This window comes from Pan paniscus, chromosome 19 (assembly GCF_029289425.2).
Source record: "Pan paniscus chromosome 19, NHGRI_mPanPan1-v2.0_pri, whole genome shotgun sequence".
NCBI classification, from domain to species: Eukaryota; Metazoa; Chordata; class Mammalia; order Primates; family Hominidae; genus Pan; species Pan paniscus.
The window spans coordinates 97,204,007-97,229,119 of NC_073268.2; the positions used below are offsets into that span (position 1 = coordinate 97,204,007).

General features: G+C 45.4%; 1 protein-coding gene across 3 annotated transcripts in view; it reads left to right on the forward strand.

Annotated features, from left to right (window-relative positions):
* The window catches only part of RPTOR (regulatory associated protein of MTOR complex 1), a 417,904-nt gene that overhangs the window by 78,485 nt on the left and 314,306 nt on the right, over positions 1-25,113 (forward strand). For 2 of the 3 annotated variants that reach the window (XM_063599478.1, XM_003831138.7), the window contains exons 2-3: positions 2,033-2,135; positions 19,588-19,670. In XM_063599478.1, the coding sequence (XP_063455548.1) occupies positions 2,033-2,135; positions 19,588-19,670 (186 nt within the window). Of the gene's footprint in view, positions 1-2,032; positions 2,136-19,587; positions 19,671-25,113 lie in introns of those variants that run through there. The other variant, XM_055101956.2, reaches the window with a different exon arrangement.

The window sequence follows — 25,113 nt, forward strand, 5'->3', positions numbered from 1 at the left end:
CCGGAGTAGCTAGGATTACAGGCGCACACCACCATGCCTGGCTAATTTTTATATTTTTAGTAGAGATGAGGTTTCACCATGTTGGCCAGGCTGGTCTTGAACTCCTGATGTCAGCTGATCCGCCCGCCTTGGCCTCCCAAAGTGCTGGGATTACAGGGGTGAGCCACCGTGCCCAGCCTATCTTTTCTTTATGCTAGGAACATTCGAATTATTTTCTTTAGGTATTTAAAAAATGATTTATTCATTTATTTATTTTTAGAGATGGGGTCTTGCTGTGTTGCCTAGGCCGGAGTGCAGTGGCTGTTGGCAGGCACAGTCATTTCACACTGTACCCTCAAACTCCTGGGCTCAAGTGATGCTCCTGCCTCAGCCTCCTGAGTAGCTGGGACCGCAGGTGTGCACCACCACACACTTCTAGCTGCTTGAAATGTACTCTCAATTAAATTAATGTTAACCGTACTGTCAATTAAATTAATGTTAACTGTCGTCGCTCCACTGATTTATGGAACACCAGGTCTTAGGAATAATCCTAATAAGAAAGGCACAGGACTTACTCGTGAAGAAAACTATAAAAATGTTAGTGAGAACAGTTAAAGGAACATTTGAATAAATGGAGAACCATATTATGTTCTGTATAGAAAAATAGAATATTATGAGGATGTTACTTCTTAACGTTAAGTTAAAATTAAACTTCATTGCAATTTTAGTTCAGTGCAATTTTAATAAAAATCCCCATGGGATTAAAAGATTGAAGAACTGATTAATTTGAAAAAAATAAGTGAATATAAATAGCTAAGTAAAATTAAAATTTGAGGGTGAAAAATGACCCTTCCAAGTATTATGAAATATAAAGATAAATTAGTTAAATTAATGTAGTACTAGTAGAAGTATTGGTTGATAGGTTAATGGGATGAATTTGATTACCCAGAAATAGAATTTTGTCTCTATGAGAATTAATACATATATCTGTGCACACCTGTGAGTTTGGGGCAGATTATTTAACAGGGATTGACACAACTGGCTAGTTTTATGAGAAAAAATTAATCTTTATCTTGTATCATATACCAGAATAACATCCAGACGGCTTAAAGGGTCAATGTAAAACAGAAACACTGTACCAAAATACATGTCTTCCCTCATTCAGCAGATAGTTAGCACCTGGTCCGGGCCAGGGTTTTGTTCAAATGAGTGGACTTGAGTCTCTGGCCCACTGAGGAGCATCCATGGGCCGGAGCTTTGCCGGGAGGAAAGGACAGGTGCGATCGCAGCGTTCCCCAGCTGGCTCCACCCCGATGGGCAGTGTGGAAGGTGTGTCGAGGGGTATCCAGAGAAGGCCTCCCCAAGAAATTGATCTTTAAACTGAGATCTGAGGAGAGAGTCAGAGCCGGCCAGGTGACCCGGGGGAGGGGAACTCCCAGCAGAGGGAACTGTGGATTTGAGGGCCGAGAGGTGAGTGTGGCCAGGCCGCAGTGTAAGTACGAGGAATGAGTAGTGAGTAGATGGTCCACGGAGAGTGAACAACGCAGGCAGTGAAGGCACTCTAGGAGAACCAGGCAGCATCACTGATGTGAACGAATGTAAACTAAATCAGTACGACAGCTTTTCTCATTAAATGATTGATGGTTTTAAATAACAAGAATATTACATCTGGTTTAATATCTGGTGGGAATGTAAATTTGTGTAATTTTTTTTGCAAAGGAATTTGGCAGAATGTATTGAGTGCGTTAAAATGTTTATATCTTTTGATCAAATAATTCCATTTCTGGAGATTTATCATAAGGAAGCCTGAGAATAGCCCTTCCTGCCACGTCCCTCTCACCACCTGCCCCCTTTGCTGTGAAACCCTGCCTTCAAAGAAGGGCGTAACTCCTGCACTAGGGCTGGGGTAGCCAGGTGACAGGCGGAGGACTGGCTGGAGGGCAGGTGGGTAGGGAAGGGGCTCAGTGTTCTGGGGGACATTTTAAAAGCTGGAAAAACACATAAACGAGTTCCATATTGAAATATATATATATTTTTTCTGTTGTGTTTTCAGATGAAGACAGTCAGCGTTGCCTTGGTTTTGTGCCTGAATGTTGGTGTGGACCCTCCCGATGTGGTGAAGACCACGCCCTGTGCACGCTTGGAATGCTGGATCGGTGAGTACGCCTCCCTCACCCGCTGCCACAAAGGCCGTCTGGCCGGCTCTGGCCTGGGCGGGGCTCGCCAAGCCTGTGGTCTGGTCCAGGGGCCCGTCTCCAGCTGTGCAAATCTGAGGGGATTTTCTTTCTGGAGTCACATCACCTTTGAGTAATTTCCGATGCGCTCACCTGTGATTGGTAGTGGAGAGAGTGTTTCCAGAAAAATCAATACAGTGATGATTATTGGCTTATATAATTTTCTACTTTATTTTATTTTTTATTTATTATTATTATTTTTTTGAGACAGAGTCTTCCTCTGTCACCAGGCTGGAGTGCAGTGGCATGATCTTGGCTCACTGTAACCTCTGCCTCCTGGGTTCAAGCCATTCTCATGGCTCAGCCTCCTGAGTAGCTGGGACTACAGGCACCCGCCACCACACCCAGCTAATTGTTGTATTTTTAGTAGAGATGGGGTTTTACCATGTTCGCCAGGATGGTCTCGATCTCCTGACCTCGTGATCCGCCCACCTCGGCCTCCCAAAGTGCTGGGATTACAGGCCAATTTTCTACTTTATTACATGCCCGGCCAATTTTCTACTTTATATTTGTTCTGTCTGGCACACATAGTATCTATGTACACTTAAAAAAAAATGGAATGACTGATACCTGCATGGCAATGTAGAAAAGGTAAATGGAACTACTTCCAGCAAAGCGTCACATAATGGATCATGGCCCATAATAATAATGGCCATCATTTGCTGAATGCTTCTAGTGTGTCAGACGCCACTGGAAGCACTTTGCAATGCTCACAACAACCTTGTGTGGTAGGGTTTACTGCTAGTCTCCATTTGAGAGCTGAGGAACATGAGACATAGAGATTAGTAATTTGCTTATGGTTGTCCTGTAAGTAGCAGAGCTGGGATTTGAACCTATGCAGTTCAAGTCCAGAGACTGTTTTGTTTTTTTAATTGTGGTAAAACATACACAACACAAAATACCATTCTAGGAATTATTATTATTATTATTATTTTTCATTCTAGGAATTATTAAGTGTACAATTGAACGACATGAAATAATTCATAATGTTGTGCAAGCATCCTCACTGTCCATCTCTAGAACCTTTTCACCATCCCAAACAGAAACTCTGTCTCCATTACACAACTCCTCATTCCTGCCTTCCCCTAGCCCCTAGTAACCACCATTCCACTGTCTGTCCCTATGAATTTGTCATTCTAGGGACCTCATATCAGTAGACTGATATTTGTCCCTTTGTTTCTGCCTTCTTTCACTTAGCATAATGCCCCCAAAGTTCATCCATGTCGTAGCATGTGTCAGAATTTCATTCTCCTGCCGCAGCCTCGCAATAACTGGACTTATAGGCACCTGCCACCACGCCCAGGCAATTTTTGTATTTTTAGTAGAGATGGGGTTTCACCATTTTGGCCAGGCTGGTCTCAAACTCCTGACCTTAGGTGATCCACCCGCCTTGGCCTCCCAAAGTGCTGGGATTACAGGCGTGAGACACCATGCCCGGCCGAGATACAATTTATATACAGTAAAGTTCACATTTTTTAGCTGTACATTTCTTTAAGTTTTGACAAATATGTACAGTCATGTAACAAATGCCATAATCAATGTATAGAATATTTCTGTCACACCAAGGAAGTTCCCTTGGGTCCCTTTGTAATCGATCCCCTCTCATTTCTCTGGCCTCTGGAAACCATTGATCTGATTTTTTCCTTTTACAGAATGTCATTTAAGTGGCGACATATAGTTTGTAGTTTTTGTATCTTGCTTCTTTCCTTTAGCAGAATTTATTTGTGATTCATCTGTGTAGCTACGTGCATTAGTAGTTTTTTTCCTTTATTCCATTTTTATGGCTCTCTCACAATTTGTTTATCCATTTACTGGTTGACAGACATTTGGGTTGTTTCTAGTTTTTGGCAATTATGAATAAAATTGCTATAAGCACTTGATCTTTGTGTGGACATATTTTCTCTGGTTAATATTTAGGACTGTGATTATTAGCTCATATGTTAAGCGTATGTTTAAACTGTTTTTTGTGGTTTTTTTTTTTTTTTTTTTTTGAGACGGAGTTTTGCTCTTGTTGCCCAGGCTGGAGTGCAATGGCACGATCTTGGCTCACCACAACCTCTGCCTCCCAGGTTCAAGCGATTCTCCTGCCTCAGCCTCCCGAGTAGCTGGGATTACAAGCATGCGCCACCACGCCTGGCTAATTTTGTATTTTTAATAGAGACAGGGTTTCTCCATGTTGGTCAGGCTAGTCTCGAACTCCCGACCTCAGGTGATCCACCCACCTCGGCCTCCCAAAGTGCTGGGATTACAGGCATGAGCCACCGCGCCTGGCCAAGTGTATGTTTAATTCTTTAAGGAACTGCTGAACTGTCGGTTTTTTAAAGATCTTTAAAAATAATGAATGTCTTTTATATTTACCTTCATATTTATTGTTTTGAGGACCATTCATTTCTTTCCGCAGTTCCAAGTTTCTATCTGGTATCATAATCATTCTGCCTGAAGAATTTACTCTAACATACCTTGCAGTGCTGGTCTGTAGGCATTAAATTTTCCTAGATTTCTGTTTGGAAAATTCTTCATTTTGTCTTTGTGGTTGAAAGGTATTTTTTTGGGGTATGTAATTTTCTGTTGACTCTTTTAGCACTGTCTTTTAAAACAGTCACCTGTTGTGTTCTGGCTAGCAGTTTCTGAGAAGTCTGCTGTAATTCTTTGTTTCTCTGTATACTTTGCTTCATTTTTCTCTGGCAACCTTCAAGATGTTCCCTTTATATTCTCAGTAGCTTTATCTATAACCTATTAGTTTTTTGTTTGTTTGTTTGTTTTGGAATTTATTCTCCCCACCCTTTTTTTTCTTTTAGAGATGGGTGTCTCTCAATGTTGCCCAGGCTGGGCTATACTTGAACATCTGGGCTCTAGTGGTCCTCTTGCCTCAGCCTCCTGAGTAGCTGGGACTATGGATGCACAGTACTGCACCTGTGAAATTTATTCTTTTTGGGTTTCTGTGAGCTTCTTGGATGTGTAGTTTGATGTCTTCATTTTTGAAAAGTTCCCATTATCTTTTCAAATATTTATTGTTTGTTTTCTCTCTCTTCTGGGACTCAGCTCTCTATGTATTGTGCTATTAGACATTGTACCGCAGCTCTTCCATGTGTCTCTCTCTTCTGGGACTCAGCTGTCTATGTATTATGCTGTGGGACATTGTACCGCAGCTCTTCTGTGTGTCTCTCTCTCCTGGGACTCAGCTGTCTATGTATTATGCTGTTGGACATTGTACCGCAGCTCTTCTGTGTGTCTCTCTCTCCTGGGACTCAGCTCTCTATGTATTGTGTTGTTGGACATTGTACCGCAGCTCTTCTGTGTGTCTCTCTCTCCTGGGACTCAGCTCTCTATGTATTGTGTTGTTGGACATTGTACTGCAGCTTTTCCGTGTGTTTCTCTCTTCTGGGACTCAGCTCTCTATGTATTGCACTGTTAGACATTGTACTGCAGCTCTTCTGTGTGTCTCTCTCTTCTGGGACTCAGCTCTCTATGTATTGCGCTGTTGGACATTGTACCACAACTCTTCTGTGTGTCTCTCTCTTCTGGGACTCAGCTCTCTATGTATTGCGTTGTTGGACATTGTACTGCAGCTCTTCTGTGTGTTTCTCTCTTCTGGGACTCAGATCTCTCTGTATTGCACTGTTGGACATTGTAGCGCAGCTCTTCTGTGTGCCTCTCTCTTCTGGGACTCAGCACTCTATGTATTGTGCTGTTGGACATTGTACCACAACTCTTTCATGTGTCTCTCTCTTCTGGGACTCAGCTCTCTATGTATTGCATTGTTGGACATTGTACCGCAGCTCTTCCGTGTGTCTCTCTCTCCTGGGACTCAGCTCTCTATGTATTGTGTTGTTGGACATTGTACCGCAGCTCTTCCATGTGTCTCTCTCTTCTGGGACTCAGCTCTCTATGTATTGCGCTGTTGGACATTGTACTGCAGCTCCTCCGTTTGTTCTCTCCCATGTCACAATGAGCTTTTGTTAGTCTGCTGATAAACCAGCCAAGGAAATTCTTTTTCTCTGATATTGGATTTTTTATTTCTAGCATTTCCATTGACTATTTTAGTTTCCATCTCTAGGGGAAATGCATATTGCCTGCCTTTCCTTCTAGAGCCTCTGCTATGTTCATCATAGTTACCTTAGAGTCCTTGATCTATAGTTCAGAAAACAGGGTCAGCCCTGAGTCTGAGTCTCCTAATTCCTTTATCATCTCTTGACTGTAATTTGCTTTTCCTTGCTTTTTTTGTGCTTTATAAATTTTAATTGCATGCTGGACATTGTGTGTAGAAGAACAATAGCAAATGAGGTAAGTTGCATAGTCTATAGTTTAGTAGTAGTTAACTGGGGTTGGAATTTGTTGTAATGGTTATACCCACTGCAACAGCACTCTTAGTTCTTAGAGTGATTAGTTGGTGCTTAGAGTTCTTAGAGTGATTAGTCAAGGTTCTCCAGAGAAACAGGGGCAGTAGATGTGTGCCTGCATGTGTGTATAAGTATGTATGTATGTATGCATGCATGTCTTGTGATCTTGAGGCAGAAATTTCTTCTTTCTCAGGAAAACCTCAGTTTGGCTGTTAAGGCCTTCAACTAATTGGATGAGGCCCCCATATTACCAAAGAAAATCTCCTTTACTTTAAGTTAGCTGATTGTGGATGTCACCACGTGTATAGAGTACTTTCACTGTGGCACCTGGGTTCGTGCTTGATTGAATTGCTGAGTGCTACGGCCTGGCCCAGTGGACACATAAGGCTGACCAGCACAGTCCTCGTGCATTAGGTTGGGTACAGGCAGGCCAGGGGGTTTTCCCAGGGCTCCTGCTCCACCCCTAGCCTGAGCTGTGCCTGCCCACGTGCCTCACTGAGTGGTCCCTGGCTTTGCCTGTCTCCTGGCACAGGATTTCCATTGCTAGTTACTCAGTGCCAGGCTGTGGAGTGGTGGGAGTTCTCTGTGGTCCTGGTCTCTCTTTAGTCTTAGGCAGGCCCTGGGCATCTGGGCCTTGGGTGTAGTGCGGTTGCAGTGTTTTCACCTGTCCCCCAGTGATGGCAAATGTCTGCCTCGATTCAGTGTAGAATTCTGTGCCCAGGGCGTGTTCTGCTCCTATCCCAGGAGTAGGCTGTTTTGCACCTTCCCTCACCCCATCCTCCATGCTCTTCACCTGTGTCTTGGGACAGTGTGTTCTATGCCCATGGTGAGCAAGGTAGGTTTTGTCTGTACCTCCTCCCACTCCCCAGGTACAGGAGTGTGTGCCTGTTCTTGTGGACTGAGGGTCTCCTGCTTTGCTTCCTAGGGGAGGAGGTCTCTGGGGGCAGGTGGACTTCAAGCCTCTCCACACTCTGTGCTGCCTCCAGCGGATGCTTCTCATGAAGTGGGGGTGCAGTGGGGGTGCATGCAGGAGACTGTGAGCGCCCCTTGTGCCTGGACCCCCTGTGTTTCCACACGGATATGCAAGCCCACACTGGGGCCTCGAGGACACGTTACCATCTTAGCTGGTTTCTTGTGCAGACCTGCGCTCTTCAAAGATGGGCTGTGCATGTGCCCCGGCTTTCTCGGAGAGGACGGGCCTGTGGGATTCGGTTTGTCTGCCCTGCGGTCTCACCTCCCTTATGAGCTCAAGAAAAGTGATGATGTCGGTGATTATTCAGCTTTCTCATGTTGATAGGATTGGAGCCACTCTTTCCCCCCAGCTTTCTACATCCTAAGCAAAAGCAGAAGTTCCCTTTATTGCTTTAACAAAAATTACAAATTATTCTCAGCCTGGGCAGCATAGTAAGAGACCATGTCTCTACAAAAAATCAGAAAATTAGGAGGGCAGGGTGGCTGATTTTGAGATGACAGGCATGCCTGTAGTCCCAGCTACTCTGGAGGCTGCAGCAGGAGGATTGCTTGAGCTTGGGAGGTGGAGGCTGCAGTGAGCTATGATTGTGCCAGTGCACTCCAGCCTGGGCAACAGAGTGAGACCCTGTCTCAAAAAACCCCAAATTCTTCTCATCTAAATCTCATCTAATCTGAATTGGAAATAAATGTTGTTTTTCCTGCATTATTTGGCTGTCTCACTATGTGAGGGTGTTTTAGGATGACAGTTCCCTCACCCCTTCCAGGCTGCTTGTCCCCCACACCCCATGATGGAGCAGCCGTGTTTTGTGGCTGATTTTCTCAGATGCTCTCTTGGCTCACTGCTGGCTCCCGGTGACTGTGCTGGTTGAAATTGACTTCTTATTAGTCACCATGGACTCTTTCCACTTCATCCGTCCCTCGTCACAGCTGAATGTAATCAGTTGTTTTCTCTTCCTCTACAGCGATGCTTATGTTAGGCTTTTCAAACAAGCCTTCCTCATGCGGATCCCTGTGTGTGCTCCGGGGATGGGACGCGCAGGCCCTTCGGGGTTGTGTAGGTGGTGTCATCTGAGGATCCAGTTGCTCTTCCCTGTCTGAGGAGCCTGAGCTTTTATCAGAGCTCACCGCCCTCTCCCACACAGTCTCTTTGATCAGTATTTACACAGTGTTAATGAGAATGGAAAAAACTCCATGCTTCTTTCTTGGTGTGAAAGATCCAGCAAATGAGATTTCTAAAAATTGAGTTTTAAAAGTTTTCCTGCAGTTTAGGAATATCGTCTACTTTCTAATAATTTCAAGTGAATTTTGAGTTTAGGAGGGCATGTGCTTTTTCTAAGTTGGAAAAATTTTATTTGGCCTTTATTAAAAAACGGGTAGGTTCCTGGTCCTGGTGATGGTGGTTTTAACAATATGGCATAAGAGAACAAGAAGCCTAGTGATTTGAATCAGCACATTTGCAGGAGTGTATAGCAGCCCACTTTTATTTTTTAGTTTATTTACTTTAAAATTTTTATTTTTGTGAGATAGGACCTTACTCTGTTGCCCAGGCTGGAGTGCAGTGACGTGATCATAGCTCACTGCAGTCTCAAACTCCTGGGCTCAAGCCATCCTCCTCCCTCAGCTTCCTCAGTAGCTGGGACTGTAGATGTGCATCCCCCACGCTTTTAAAATTTTTTTGTGGAGACAGGGTCTCACTTTGTTGCTCAGGCTGGTCTCGAACTCCTGGGCTCAACTGATCCTCCCACCTCGGCCTCTTAAAGTGTTGAAATGACCGGCATGAGCTACCACACTAGGCCCATTTTTTATTTTGAAAAAAAAGTTCCAAAAGTTGCAAGTATAGTACTAAGCTGTTTCCTTTCTGATTCACTGAGAGAAGGCGGCTGACATGGTGCTTCGGCACCTCTGAATTCCTTAGTGTGTAATTCCTGCCAGCCGGGAGTTTCTCTTTCCAGATGACAATGCAGTCACCAAAATCAAGGAACATTCGCGTGGACATGTGACTGCCACGTAAGCCTCCGCTGCGTGCAGGTTTGCCAGTGTCCCAGGAATGTCCTTTGTAGCGCCAGGATCCTGCTCAGCCATGCGCCATCCTAACTTCCTCTCACTCAGTCTGAAGCAGTTCCACAGGCATTCCGTGACCCTCCTGACCCGGCGCTTGAAGGTGGCAGCCTCTTTGTTTTGTAGAATGTCTCCAGTGTCTCCTAATGATTCCATTTAGGTCATGCTTCGCTGGCAGGAGCATCACGCAGAGCTGCCTGCTTCACGTGGGCTGCACCAGGTGATGCGGGGCTGTGATCTATCCATTACTGGTCATGCAGATCTTCTCACCTGATTCAGCTGGCGCCTGCTGGACCTCATGTGAAATTCCCCTTTGTAGTTGATAGGTATTTTCGGGAAGAAGTGCTTTGAGATTGTGCAAATATTCCTTTCCTCGTGACTTTCAATTTCTTCATTTTGAACTCATGGCCTCCATTTTCATTCAGTGGATTTAGAATCCAGTGTTATCCTTTGGTGCCGAGCTTGTCTCCCTCTGGTTGTTGGGAACCCATTGGGCCGGCTTCTTTGGCTTCTGTCTTGTTTGCATCATTCGTGGAGCATGTGCTTACTTTGTCTCATCTAGTCTTTTTCCCAGCCTCATTCCTCTTAGTGGAATGTGGTGTTAGAAACTGAGATCTGGGTGCCAGGTGTTCTCTTTGAACTGGCGTGCTATTGCTCCCGGGACCTCTCTCGCTGGACAGAGCAAGGAAATGCATGTGTGTGCATACTATGTATGTGTGCATACTGTGTGTGTGCATATTGTGTGCGTGTGTGCATACTGTGTGTGTGTGCATACTGTGTGCGTGTGCGTACCGTGTGCGTGTGCATACTGTGTGTGTGCGTACCGTGTGCGTGTGCATACTGTGTGTGTGTGCATACTGTGTGCGTGTGCATACTGTGTGTGTGTGCATACTGTGTGCGTGTGCATACTGTGTGTGCGTACTGTGCGTGTGCATACTATGTGTGCATACTGTGTGCGTGTGCATACCGTGTGTGTGCATACCATGTGTGTGCATACTGTGTGCATACTTTGTGTGTGCATAGTGTGTGCGTGTGCATACTGTGTGTGTGCATACTGTGCGTGTGCATACTATGTGTGCATACTGTGTGCGTGTGCGTACCGTGTGTGTGTGCATACCGTGTGTGTGTGCATAGTGTGTGCATAGTGTGTGTGTGTGCATACTGTGTGTGCATACCGCGTGTGCATACTATGTGCGTGTGCTTCTCTCTGTACACATTTGTCTCGGGGTTTCTGTACCTCTCTACATTTACATTCATGCCTCCTATTCCACCTCATGGGGGTTTTCCATATTTGTAGCTGCATCTTCTGACAGTGACAACCTTGGTATCCTTTGTCCTTATTGTATTGGCTAATGTGGTGCCTCCTCCTGTGTGAACCCTCTTCTCCTCTCTGCCATTGCTGCTCCTCTCAGACCCCGTTATCCTTTGCCATTTCACCCCCAATGTCTGCCTTTCTCACTGCCCTGGTCCAACACCCATACGGTCACCTTTCTGCAGCCACACCTCTCCTTCTTCCTCTGCACGGGCTCAGGGCCCAGTCAGACTTGAGAGCTCATTCCAGGCCAGTGTGGCTCCCATCATCCTGAGACAGATGCCAGCTTTGTCCAGACCCACCTTGTGGCTTTAGGATTGTTGAAGAAGGGATTTTAGCATTTTCAACAAGTGCTTTAGATTTCAGGCCTGGCCAGCCGAGGGAAGGATGATACACCAGTAACCAAGACTGGGATGGGAGCTGGGCCGGCTGGCATAGGTGGTGCTTGTAGGAACCTCCAAGTGGAGCCACCATCCAGTGGAAAGTGGATCTGGTGGGAGAAGGGAGCTCATTGTAGACCAGAGGACCCAGGGGAGGTCAGCGCCTAGTACGAACTAGACCAGAGGGTGTCGGGCAGAGGCAGGGCCCTGAGGGTGCAGAGAGGGGTGCCAAAGAGGAGGACCAGGGTGGTTCTGGATGAGTGCATGGAGGAGCTTCTGGTCAGCATTGTCAAGGCTGAGGTGGTGTCCAGGCTGATTGTAGCGACCTGAAGAGTGAAGGCAGATGAGGTGGTGAAGCTTGTGGGGCAGCTTGGCCAGGAAGGTGAGGAGTGGGGTACTAGTGTTGGGGCTGGGCTCAGTGATGGGTTTGCTCTGCCTTCCTCAAGATGAGAATGACGGGGGCCATGGAGGAAGCCTTCCTTACAGGGATTGGTGCAATCAAATTACTTACAAACATGTTACCGTTTAGAAGGCAGACCTCAGGATTTTATATTTGGTCTTAGCATTTTGAGGTCTATTACTAGAAATCGAGATTTTTGTGTTAATCAAGACTCCAGCTTTATTCCTTCCAGCTGTGCTACACATTTAACTGTTTTGGGCCTCAGTTTCCTCATCTGTAAGGTGGAGCTAGTGTTGCCGTGTACCTCATGGCAGGGTGGGGGAATTAACTGGGAGCAGAGACCTGGTTTGGTGCAGAGACTGGTCCTCACCTCCGCCGCCCCAAATCTAGTCCCTACTTCTACCCCAACATCACAACACCTCAAACACCCCGACCCCTACGTCACGGTGCCTCAAGCATCCCGACCCCTGCAACACTGTCTTAGTCTGTTGTTGCTGCTGTAACAGAATACCCGAGACTGGGTAATTTACAAACAACAGAAATGTATTTCACGCAGTTCTGAAGGCTGAGGAGTCTAAGTTAAAGGCACTGGCAGGTCTGGTGTCTCTTGAGGGCCCTGTCCATCTTCCAAGATGGGGCTGTAACACTGTGTCCTGTCACGGTGAAAGGGACAGAAAGGCAGAAGTGTGCGTCTAGTTCCCTCCAGCCCTTTTATGAAACACGATCGCCTCCTGAAGGCCCCATCTCTTCATACTACCACATTGGGCTTCTGTTCCAACACGTACATTTTTGGGGACATATTCAGAACATAGCACTAGCCCCAGTATCCCCACTCCAGATCACCCACACCCCCCAAACACACCCCAGTACCCCCACTCCAGATCACCCACACCCCCGCAACACGCCCCAGTACCCCCACTCCAGATCACCCACACCCCTCCCCAACACGCCCCAGTGCTGCATGGGGAGCAGGGGCCAAGGTGCTGCATGAGCTGCTTCCTGAATCCGTGCCTCTTCTGCTGCTTTCTGTGGGGCTGACTACGAAAGAGGGCTGCAGTGAACACACCTCACTGAGCCCCACTGCCGGGCGTGTAGCCTTGCAGGACAGCCGCTCACTCAGGGTTGAAGGTCTCCAGCAGATTCTGGGAGTAGATGCACGGTGCTGCTTATTTCGTTTTACAAATTAAACATCCAATGTGCAGGTAGCAACGTGTGTGAATCCCCTGTGCTTTATGTAGAACCCTGAGTATGGGGATCACTTTTGTGCAGGGTGGGGTGGAGCGGAAGGTGGTCTGTGCTGATGTCAGAGGGGTCTGAGAAGCTTGAAAAATAAGGCTAACTGTGTGTGCCTGAACCACGCAGGAAGACAGCACTCCTTCCAGAGATGAGGGAGAGCAGACGTCATGTCTGTGAGCAAACAAGGGGCCCATGCCCAGCGTGGCTCTGGGTGTCATGGCCTCCCTGCTAGGTCATCTGGATGAAGCCTGGGGCTGTGGAGTCAGCTCGTGAGAAATGGGATCCAGGTCCTGAGCGTGCTGGAACTGGCGAGACGGGGTCACAGCACACGCCTGCGTTTCCAGCCCTGCCCCTGCCGATGGCTGAGACCTCTTTTCCCACCCCTGCTCTGCCCTCCTCTGGATAATAAGATGCTGTTCTAGTTCATAGAAGTGACACTTGTCCCTTTTCAGAGAAGCAGGGGAGAGGCTGTTTTGTTTTATGGCCCGACATTAAATACTACAACAGTAATACTAAAAACAATCCTGCTGAAGAGCTGCGCGTGCCCCACTCTTGGGGAACTCTGCTGTGGCAGCAGAGTGCGGATGAGCTGCATGCTGAGCAGGGAGTGTCATTTAGCGGAAATGGTTTTGTGTGCCAGCTAATGGTAGCTGTGTATCAGAAGAGGTGAGAATGCAAAGGTTTGTCAGATGTGTGGAAATTCTGTCATCCCAAGGGAACGTTTGGGAGGCTCTTAGCTTTGTTTTTCTCTTCTTAATGCAAACATGTGAGCATTAAGAGACCTTGGGTAGATGAGCTGAAAATAGTCGTGATCGCCCTTGGCGGCGGCTCGTGGGTTTACAGAGCACTTGCACAGACTTCATCATTGATTCTTGCAACCATTTGGGATTCATAGACCAGTCAAGTTGGTTAACAGATATTGGTTAGGTGGAAATGTATATGTCAAGCATAGTGCCATATACAAGGAACTGTAAGCTGTGCTCTTGCTTTCAAGGCACTGATAGTACACCTGGGGAGGTTAAGACTAGGATCCATGCAGTAGAACAGAGACCAATACGAGGTCAAGCTTGAACGGCCTGGAAGGCCAGAGAATGCTGCGGTAGAGACGTCAGGGCAGGCAATGGGAGGCAAGAGCAAAGAGCTGAAGGAAGAGCATGAGCCCACATTCTGAGGTCCGAGGGGCTGGGTTTTGGCACACCAGCTGGGCTCCCTTTGGGCCTGGGGGGTCAGTAGCACCCGTTAGCCACGGCCAGTCACAGCCCTATGCTCCAGCACAGCTCTGTGCCCACAGCCGAAACCTTGGCTCTTTGGGGCTTATGGTTTAAAATGCTGTTTTCTTTTCTTCCTTTCTTTTTTTTTTTTTTTTTTGAGACGGAGTCACACAGGCTGGAGTGCAGTGGTGTGATCATGGCTCACTGTAGCCTCTACCTCCTGGACTCAAGCGATCCTCCCACCTCAGCCTCCTGAGTAGCCGGAACCACAGGCATGCACCAACATGCTGATTAATTAAAAAAAAAAAATTATTGTAGAGACGGGGTCTCATTTTGTTGCCCAGGTTTAACACACTGTTTTCTCTGCCAGTTCCATTGGTGTCTCAAGGTGGTATCTCTGCTTCCCCTCTGAAGGAATCTGAAAGAAGAGGGTTAACTGCTTGGAGCCCACCTCTCTCCTGTATCTACTTTCCAAAGTGAGGACAGTTTTTTAAAACAGGACATGTTCATCCCCTCATATCTGCTGAAAATCCGTCTAGCTCTTGGTTTTTGTATAATACAGCAATAGGCAACACAGGAACGTAATTTTGTAGCTATGTGAGGAGTGAGGCCTAGTGTTAGAACGGGGCCAGACTGTAAAAGATCTCGCTCCTGTACGGCTCCCATCCTAGCCCCACAGACGCTGCAAGGGCCGCGGGTCCCGGCCGAAGCTTTCCTGTCCCAGATGCCTGCAGCTGTGTGGCTCCAAGCTTTGCACCTGAGCTGAGGAAGATCACACGCCTCTCACTGTATACAGGACTAATTATTACAAAATAGACAGGGATGGCATTATGGTTAGGAAAATATAGACTCATTAAAAATCATTTCTAATTTCAAAGTAGCCCCTTTGCTATTATGTATTTTCTCAGTCAAAAATGAGTTGTTTAAGGCTACACAACTAATGAGTGGCAGAGTCCTTGAAAACCACACAGAGAAATTTGCACTTCATCTAGTAGGCAGCACTCAGTTAATATGTCAATTAACAAATGTTTATTAAGTGTCTGCTAAATACAAGGCACAAAGAACTACAAAGATTGTCCGAGCAGTGAGTGCTGGATGGGGCTTTCAGTGTGAACTTTTCATTGAAGGATAGCACACAGAGGAAACTGCACCTAACCCGGGTGTATCCTAAACTGATCATACCCATGGACCCCAGATCAAGGAACAAGATGACCATTGGCCCAGAAGTCTTATCTTGTCCCCTTTGGGTCCCCTCCCCCAGCCGCACTGCTGGGTCTCCACTCTTCACAGCTTTCCATCTAAATGGAGCACACAGCCGGCCCTGTGGGCTTCTGAGGGGAGGGGGTCAGCCTGCGCTTATCTTCAGGGTGGACTGAGAAGAGAAAGACTAGGTCATTGGTGGCCCTGTCTTGCCTGGGGCACCACTTTTTGGGGCCATTGGGTCAGATTGAGGAACCCAGCTGGGAGGTGGGAGAGTCTCAGCAGCATCGTGAAGGGCTGCGGATTGGGTGAACACGCTAGCAGTGGCTGGTGGAGTGCCAGCTCTTTGGAAGGTGAAATGGATAGGACGGGTAATCAAACTGGGTACATAGGAAGAAGATGGAGAGGTTTAAAAAGAAAAAGCTGCACCCCTTCAGGTTGGCTGAATGCCAGCACTATCAATAACCTTGGAGCAAGTCATTTGACTGCTTTAAACTTCAGCTTGCCCTTCTGTCCCATGAGGTGGGTTGGACCAAGTTCCTTTCAGTGTAAAGTTCTAAGTATCTTGAAATTCAGAGGGGTTATGCTGAAAATCTTGCAAATAGGAAAATTTATAAAGAGCTAAAAGTTTTATGCAAATACCATTTACCATCTCCTTTTCCATCCACCTACCCATCCATTTCATTCATCAATTTACCCACACACTCACTCGCCGCTGAAGTTTCATTAGTTCTTTCCCAGATTCCCCTTAAATAGAAGCTCATAAAGGAATTAGAAGAGAAATGTTTTATAAGACACAACTACAGTTTTACATTTATGATCTGTCCACTTCACCCCACATCAGACTGATACTGTTGTCAATAATATCTATTGGGGAATTTAATTTTAGTTTATTTAAATTATACTTAATCAAATGCTAAATGCATCGTTTTATTTGACCTCATTCTTTCCCGTCTCTTCCTCTGCTTCTCATTTCAGCTCTCCCACCCACTGCCCTATTCTTGGGAGGGAACCATACAATTAACTGACCACAGGGATTCCCAGTGGATAGGCGGTTATAGCGCCATGTAGCTGGTCACAGCCTGGTGAGCAGCTGACAGTGGCTTCACCCCTCCTGGGTGGGCAGGTGTCCTGACCTGAGTCAGGGTAGGGAGAGTGGGGCCCCTGCCAGGCTGCCTCTACTAACGAGGGCCCCCATGTCTTGTGAGGGATGCAGGGAGGTGGCTGCCTCCTGCCAACACTGGGGAGAGGGTGGGATGGGAGAAGGGCCTGGACTTTCCAAGGGGTGAAATCCAAGGAGGGGGTACTCCTTGAATGGGAACTCCCTCCCTTCTTCCTCTGTCCGTGGTTCACTGGAGAGCATGCATAGTGTGAGCCACCGCTGACTGTCATGATGCATGGACAGTTTTCTGACCATAGATGACAGCCGCGGGCCGCGACCATGCTGGTTGCTGCAGTTAAGTATGGGTGACTGAACTCAACGCCTTCCAGCCAGCCCTGTGCGTTTACTTTGCTCCTCCTCATGCACGTGGCAAGGCCGCTGTTTGGCATCTGTTTGTTAAAGCTGTTTTTTGCCTTCCTTTGCCTTGTTTGTGTACTTCGTGGCCCCTATTTTTTGTTTTTCAGATCCCAATCCAATCCTATCTTGTGGGTCTGATCACAGCACAGTTGATTTGGGTCACTATGATTTTTTTGAGACCTTAGAACTTTGTTCCTGAGAGAAATGAAGACCAAACATGTAACGTCTGAAGTCACAGATTACGGATTATAACAAATTTACCACAATTCTTTCAGAGAAGTTAGATATTACCTGATTTTTACCAAGCTTTTCTCAGCCAGAGGTGTCCATTGAATTAGAATTTCCAGAAGGTTAGGGCCTGGCATCTCTGTTTTGAAAAGCCCTTGATGACTTTGACCTATCTATGGGCGAAGGCCCTTTCCAGTTGTAAAATCTTATTAATGTCATGATTTTTACTTTATTTTTTTATCAGAGTAACATACATCTAGCTAAAAAAAAAAATTAAATAATGCCAAAAACTATACAGGTGGCTCTTGGAGCTCTTGCGGGTTTGGCTGTAGACGACTGCAGTAAGTGAGCCACGTGAACGTTTTGGTGTCCAGTGCATGTAAAAGTTACGTTTACACTGTACTGTAGTCTGTGAAGTGTGCAGTAGCATTGTGTCCAAAAGAACATACACACTTTATTTTAAAAACTGAAAAATGTTAATGATCACTGGAGCCTTAGCGAGTTGTAATCTTTTAGCATTTAATTGGCTGACAGAGGGTCCTGCCTCATGTGGATGGCCACCAAACTAATGGAGGGGGGGTGGTTGCTGAAGGTAGGGGTAACTATGGGAATTTCTTAAAATAAGTCAATAACAAAATTTGCTGCATTGATTGGCTCTTGCTTTCACGCAGCATTTCTCTGTAGCATGTGGTGCTGTTTGATAGCATTTTACCCCCAACAGACAGACCTGGAGTAGTTGGCAGATGTTTTCTGGAAAATGAATGACATGAGTCTGTCACGTTAAGGAAAACAACTGACAGTGTTTGTTTCCACTGATAAAATTTGAGATTTCAAATTAAAAAAAAAATTTGGAAACCTTATACCTACCACTATGAGCCTGGCAACTTCTTTGTTGTTGTTGTTGTTGTTGTTGTTGTTGTTGTTGTTTTTGAGACGGAGTCTCACTCTGTCGCCCAGGCTGGAGTGCAGTGGCACGATCTCGGCTCACTGCAACCTCTGCCTCCAGGGTTCAAGTGATTCTCCTGTCTCAGCCTCCTGAGTTGCTGGGATTACAGGTGCCCGCCACCACGCCCGGCTAATTTTTGTGTTTTCAGAAGAGATTGAGTTTCACCATGTTGCTCAGGCTGGTCTCGAACTCCTGACCCCAGGTGATCTACCCACCTTGGCCTCTCAAAGTGCTGGGATTACAGTGGTGAGCCACCACACCTGGCCGAGCCTGGCAACTTCTTAGTACTTAAGACATTTCTGATGAGATCATGGTAATGTTAATGAGTGTGGATTCTTAAAAAAATATTGGGGAATGAAATATACAAGATCTGTATAGTTCAATGAGCCGATATTTTCCAAATGATCAATGCATGATGATACAAAATAATCTATGGGTAAAAAATCCACTCAAGGTGCAGCAAACAGCAGTGAATTTTAATGTCATAGCATACAAAAAGTTCGTTGATGTGGTTTCAGATACTACATCTCATATAATCTGAAGGAAATTACCACTTGATAATTTTTGGTGTAGTATCAAACAAAAAGAGTCATGATTATGTAAAATAGCATTTTAAGATACTCTTCTGTTTTCTAATGATAGATATGTGTGTGAGGTAGGGGTTTCCACATATGCAGTCACTGAAACCATGAATTGCCACAGGCGAATGCAAAAATGGATGAGAGTCACCCATCCTTGATCAAACCACATATTCCAGAAATTCGCAAAAATATGCAAAAATGCTGCTCTTCTCACTAAACTTTTTTGGAAAAAATAGTTATTTTTGTAATAAATATTTATGTTAAAATATAATGGGTTATTGTTTTTAAAATGAATGAAGAAAAATATTTTTAAAATCTTAGCTGAATTTCACATAGAGTAGAAACTGATAGATTCAACAACATAAACCAAAGCTCTTTGAGGTTTTCAATAATTTTAGAGTGCAAAGGGGTCCTGAGACCAAACAAGTTTGAGAACTGCTGATTTAGAGTTAATTGCCCTGGAACCCACTCCTGAAATAAATGGGTAAATCCTGGACATGAATGTACGTTTGTGAAACGGATTTTTTTGTGGGAATACTGAGTGCAGATGAAAATTAATTAAAAAGTATCACTTCTTTGTCTTTTTCTCTCCTCCTTTTCCTGTACCCATGAGAGCCATAGTTTGAACAGGAGGAAGCATATGCTGTCACTGCAGAGCTGCCTTCTCAGAGAAAGCCTGAGCAGGAGCCTGAGAATAAAACAGTGCAAGTGCGGGAAAGCTGCAGGTGCCAAAATACAAATGAACGTGGGTAGAATAACAGCATTCACTTGCCCGTGATGTTAAAACACTGGCTTTCACGGCGTGTCAGCTTGTTTGAGCACCTTAGCTGTTCAGTAAATCTGGTTAACACTGATCAACCTTAGGCGTTGTGTTACTTTTAGTCAAAGGTGACTTTGAAGTTCGTTATATAAGGAGAAACTGTGGAAGAGAGGCCTAGCAGAGGAGGAAATGCAGACGTAAAGAACTTTCTCTTTTCCATTGCTTCCTCAGATCCTCTGTCGATGGGTCCTCAGAAAGCTCTGGAAACCATCGGTGCAAATTTACAGAAGCAGTACGAGAACTGGCAGCCAAGGGTAAGCGTGCTTCACTTGCTCTTCCCTTTCCTTCTTACAGGGAAACTCCAGTTCCTTGGTTTCCAACACTCTTTGGATCCAAGTGAGAATTCTGTGCACACCCTGCCCTTGTGCGGCATGGCGCCTGCGCACTGCGTTTCGTGTGCCTGCGTTCTGCCTGCTGGCTATTGGTGGCTGTGTTGTCTTGACAGCGTCCGCATTATTGTGAGTCTTGCATGGGACAGTCCAACTTATTTTGCTTAAGTTTGTTCCAGATTTTTAGAAAAGAAAAAGTATTCTTTTCGCTCTTAACCATGGTTTTAATTTTTCTCAGGAAATGTATTTTCGATAATTTTTCTGCAACCTCAACTAGTTAACGCTATTCCGCGTGTCTTCAGTTTTCACATAGTTGAGAAAAAAACACCCAACAGTCAAAAGATAACACTTATTATATGCTTTGCCTTTGATTCAAAAGATAAGGTTCTTTTTAGGGAGCCAGTTACCAATTAGTGTGTGGTTTTTTTTTTTTTTGGCTTATATCTTACAGTTTTTTGTTTGTTTGTTTAAAGAAAAGTGGCTTAGAATATAACTGTGTCAAATTGCCTTTAAGATCTTAAGTTACTTGTAATCCACCCAAAGACCTTTAGCCTTTCTTATTAACTGGTTTGGAGATTTAATAAATTTAATAAAAAACTAAGAATCTGGGCACTTATGGAAGTGCCCTATATTCAGCTTTGCATGATAGATGGACTCGAGTTACCTAAAGGAAATAATGAAGAATGCAGGTTGAGAAGGTGCCTTACCTGCGCGTCTCCTGCAAGTTTTACTCTCCCCTTTTGGATGAAAGCCTCATGAAAACACATGATTTATGGAACCTTTTGAACACTTATTTGGTTGGAATTTTGATTTGTGGATCATTTATCCACATGATGTGGGATTTAGAGATTCCTTATACATTATTTACATTCTTAGAGTAAGAGAACAGCCAAAAATGAAATTTTTCCTGCCTTTAAAAATGCCTTTAGGTCATTTCTGCTGTTGCTTCCAGTCGTGAGCTAATTGTTAGGAAGCATCTCTGTGTCTTAGGGTGTACCTTTGTGCTTGCATTGCCGACTTGTCAAGTCAATAACAGCAGACTTTTGTTCTTTAGAAGGCAGTGGCTTCATGGGTTCTTGATTGATGCCTAATGGCTTGACTTTTTCCTCTCTTAAATTGGTTGCCTCTTGATGGTTTGTGTAAACATGCCGTAGCCTTTTTCTTGAGAGCGCAGTGCGTTTGGGGATGGCATGAGGACTGGAGAGAGATTTGGATGGTGGAGTCCTATAAAAATGTAGTTGAGATGCCTCGTGTTTTCCATAGATAATAGCTTCTTTGAAGACTTTGAAGGTACCCTAGGGTCTCAGCATGGTGAGACGGGCACTTACAGGAGTGTGGGGCAGAGTGGCAGTATTAGAAGACATGGCCGTGTTGGCACGTGGCATGTCGTTAACCAACACTATGGGAATTCAGAGGAATGCCTTTCTGGCTACTTCTGGCCATCTCCTGGGTTTGGCTTTGTACCTTTGCGTTTTACTAGATACCTTTGTTTAAAAAAGAATGTAACCCAATAAATTCAGATCTACCAATTGTGTTCTTTCTAGAATGAGTCTCTGCTATTAAAACTAGTTTCTTCTTTTCCAAGAATTATTAGATAAGGAAATATAGCCTTTCAGAATACATGTGTTTAATATTTCAAGATATTGTATGTGTATTCCATTTGCTCTGATTTACAATTGTTTTTTTTTTGAGTGCTAAGAGTTGATTTACTGCTGGCTTTATTATTAGTTTCGCTTGGTAGATATCAGCTAGTTGATGCTAGATGACAGGAAATGGAATCTTCTAAAGTGGCATCTGTTATTTTCAATCTGAATTTCTGTCTACGAGCAGATCTCTCCATGGCATTGAGAAGCGGCATCATGATGTAGGGAAGGCGACCTTTACATGTAGGTCAGTGATGACAGCCAGAAAGATGACAGTGTAGACTCAGTACAGGATGGAGGATTCCCTGCCCATGACAGTGGCACAGTTGTATTCGGACAGCAAGCACAGGTGCAAAGGGGTGCAGTCCTCTGAATGATCTGTAGTCTGGGAAAATTTGTTAAAGTTGGCCAGATTTCAAGAATGGATGTGCAAAATAATTCTCTGAGTAAGAGATCGTTTGAAGGGCTGGTGAGATGGAGAATGTGTTAAGATTACAGGATGCTTCGGAAAAGGTACCAGCGCAGGCGGGATCCCATCTGGGCTGGTTTATAAAGTGGAATCTGGAATAAAGTATCCGCTGCAGCCTAGAAGGAAGCTGTTCATGCACACAGAGTGGGATCTTTTGTCCCCATTCAGGAAGCAAAACCACAACAATGGACACCTAATATTTGCTTTTCGAATGCCAACACCATTGCATTCATTTTTTAGTACAATAAAAATGTTTAAAAATTTCCTGCTACTATCCGTGAGCGGGCCTCATCTATTTTAGAAATTAGCCTAAGGTAACGGATGTCACAGGATACCTCTGACCGGCTCCCTGGTGTGAGCGTGGGGCTGTGCCATATGCACTGGGTAATAATAGCACCTGCCCCAGTGCGCGTGGCACACTGCTCCTCACAGCTTTCCGTGGGTTACAGGACAGAGGGAGGGAGGCCTGGCATAGATAGCGTGGCTCTCAGTGTGGGGCAGACCTCATGCTGCCTTCTAGAGTTTGCATGAAACAGGAGGCACTTAGCAAACTCAGATGTTTGTGTGCAAGGGGCCTGGTTCCTGACTGTAAATCAGGGTCCTTTGAAACATTGCAAGGCTAAACACGCACCACTTGATTGCACTCTACAGGGCTCTTGAGTTTCTGCAGTAATAAAGAGAGGTTGATGTGCCATCTGCAATAAAACAATGGGGGCGTTATTAAATTTCCCAGACCTTCAGTGGAAAGACCCATATATCTGGTTTTCTCTTTCTCTGTGTCTTTATTGCAAGAGTGGAAAACCTTGGGTCATTTAATGAAAATGAGATTATTTTCATTAAAGTTTGTCGGAGTCGTTGCCTCCACGCTGGCATGGATGGGAGCAGAGTAGGAAATGCCTGTTTCCTCAACGGTAGCGTCCATCCAGGAGGTGCAGAAAGCCGACCCCGGAACCCCCGTCGGCTGCACCAGAATGGTGCCTGGAAGCCTCTGATGATTTCCTTGCTGGTGCTGGAACGCTTGGACTTGTTCTTCATTTTTCTAGCTTTTGATATAGGTGATTCCAGTTCAAAAGGAATTGAGAGAAACCATGGTGATTCTATTTTTTTCTGAAGGCTGCCAGCCACTATCTGGCCCGTATTTCCTTGCTTAGGCCCATTGAGCCCTTTTCTAAATAATTTATCAGTTTGCCACTGATGAAATGTTTCTTCTGATTAAATTTAAGGCTTTGCCTTATTACCTTGTAGGTGTATAAATTTGTGTTCTGCCAGAGATTGGAGGAAAATGCCGACCGTTGTTTCAGTGGAAAATTCTGCAGTAAAACCTCACTCATTCCATCATAAGTCTCAAATGAAAGTTTTATTGGGAAATGGGAGTAGGAGATTATTATAAAGCTGGGACCATACAGTGAAGAATTTATCTTTTTAGAGAATTTTTCTAACAAATTGGGGCTACTGGCAGTTTCGTACAGGATGGAAGTTAGGAGCTGGAGCCTGTGGAAAAAAGACAAGCAGGAGGGGCCTCGCTCTCTGTGTCCTTCTTTCCCCAGAGAGAGTGGACAACACCAGAAGCAGAGGCCACACCTCTTTACTTGGGGTGAGCTTTAATTCTTCTGGTGCCTTAAAAATAAGTTTCTATGGGAATATCTATCATTTACTAAGGAAGATGAAACAGCATGGCGGTGCCTCCACTGACCGAGTCTGTCCGTCGGGCAGGTGTGTCTAGGGGAGGAGGCAGAAGGCACTCCTCAGTCACGGAGCCACGTTGTTGTGGGAGCTCATTCTCATCTTGTCCAGGTCTGCGAGTAGTGAAGGCAGCAAGTCCTGTGTGGCGGCCGTGGGGCTTCCAGGGAGCTGAGCGGTCAGGTTGAGTCAGTTTCCATGTGGCGGACAGTTCTTACTTATCCATGCACAGCCCTGGTTTGTGGATTACAGTGAACAGATTTTGAATGTCAGCTTCCCTTCAGTTCACCGTGCTTCTCAGATGTGTCACAGTTAATTTGTGGTTAAGGGATGAAAGTTGGTTTTACCATTAGATAAACATGTTTTTTATAGTGCCTAACCCCAAGCAGAGTATGTTCAAGGAGAGAACAAAACAGCTCCCAAGATCTGGTCCATTAGCTCAGTAGAAATTGTTATTGCATTTCTTATTGAAATTGTTATTGTAAATGACAGTCATCCTTTCGTGGTATTGATAATAGAGTTGTTTGTGTGCTTTTATGAGATGCTTTGAGTGAACCGAAGCTGATGACTATACCTCCTGTTGGGAGGAGGGGGTTTGGGGAGCAAGGGGGTTGAGAAGGCCAGTGGTGGGCAGTTTTGGTTCTACTTAACAGGTGTGTCTTTTGGATTTTAGGCACAAGTGTTATTTGCAGAACTGAATGTTTATGTGTAATTCCATGTTGTTTAGGGGTTTGGAGTGAGGATAATTGGAATCCAGGAGTCTTCTCCTTGTCCCTGAATGGGGCTGCTGCTTGACGTGTCCACCTCACGGGGAGTGTCATGTGGCCATGTGTGACAAACTGTGAAACCCTTGGTACTGAGTGCTCACACTGCTAGGTGTGGTGGGAGGCGCCTAGTCAGGCAGCCGGGTTGGCTTTGGGGAGCACTGCATGGATGGCTTCTAAGATCCACTTGTCTTCTTTCCCCTGGGATGATTAGACAGGCCTCTGCTTTGTGGGCAAAGCAATCGGTATCAGCACAAGTCACTCGCTTGCTTGTGCCCCCCACCCCCAAATGTTTTGGAATGAATTTTATAGATGGATGCTGATATGGCTTGGCTGTGTCCCCACCCAGATCTCATCTTGAATTGTCACTCCCACAATTCCCACGTGCCATAGGGGGAACCCAGTGGGAGGTAATCGATCATAGGGGCGGGTCTTTCCTGTGCTGTTGTCCATAGTGAACAAGTCTCACGTCCCTGCACGAGCTCTCTCTTGCCTGCCACCATCCATGTAAGATGTGACTTGCGCCTCCTTACCTTCCGCCATGATTGTGAGACCTTCACAGCCATGTGGAACTATAAGTCTATTAAACCTCTTTCTTTTGTAAATTGCCCAGTCTTGGGTATGTCTTTATCAGCAGCATGAAAATGGGCTAATACAGATGCAGTCAAGACCCATAAATCAGTGGGTTCTACCTTTTCTTAGGATTTTCAGGTTCAGATATGGATAATCGGGGAAGAAGCAGCTAAGTTGCCCTAGGACAGTACTCCACACCTGGAGGTGCTCCAAAGCTATTCATGGAACAGCCCAAGGTG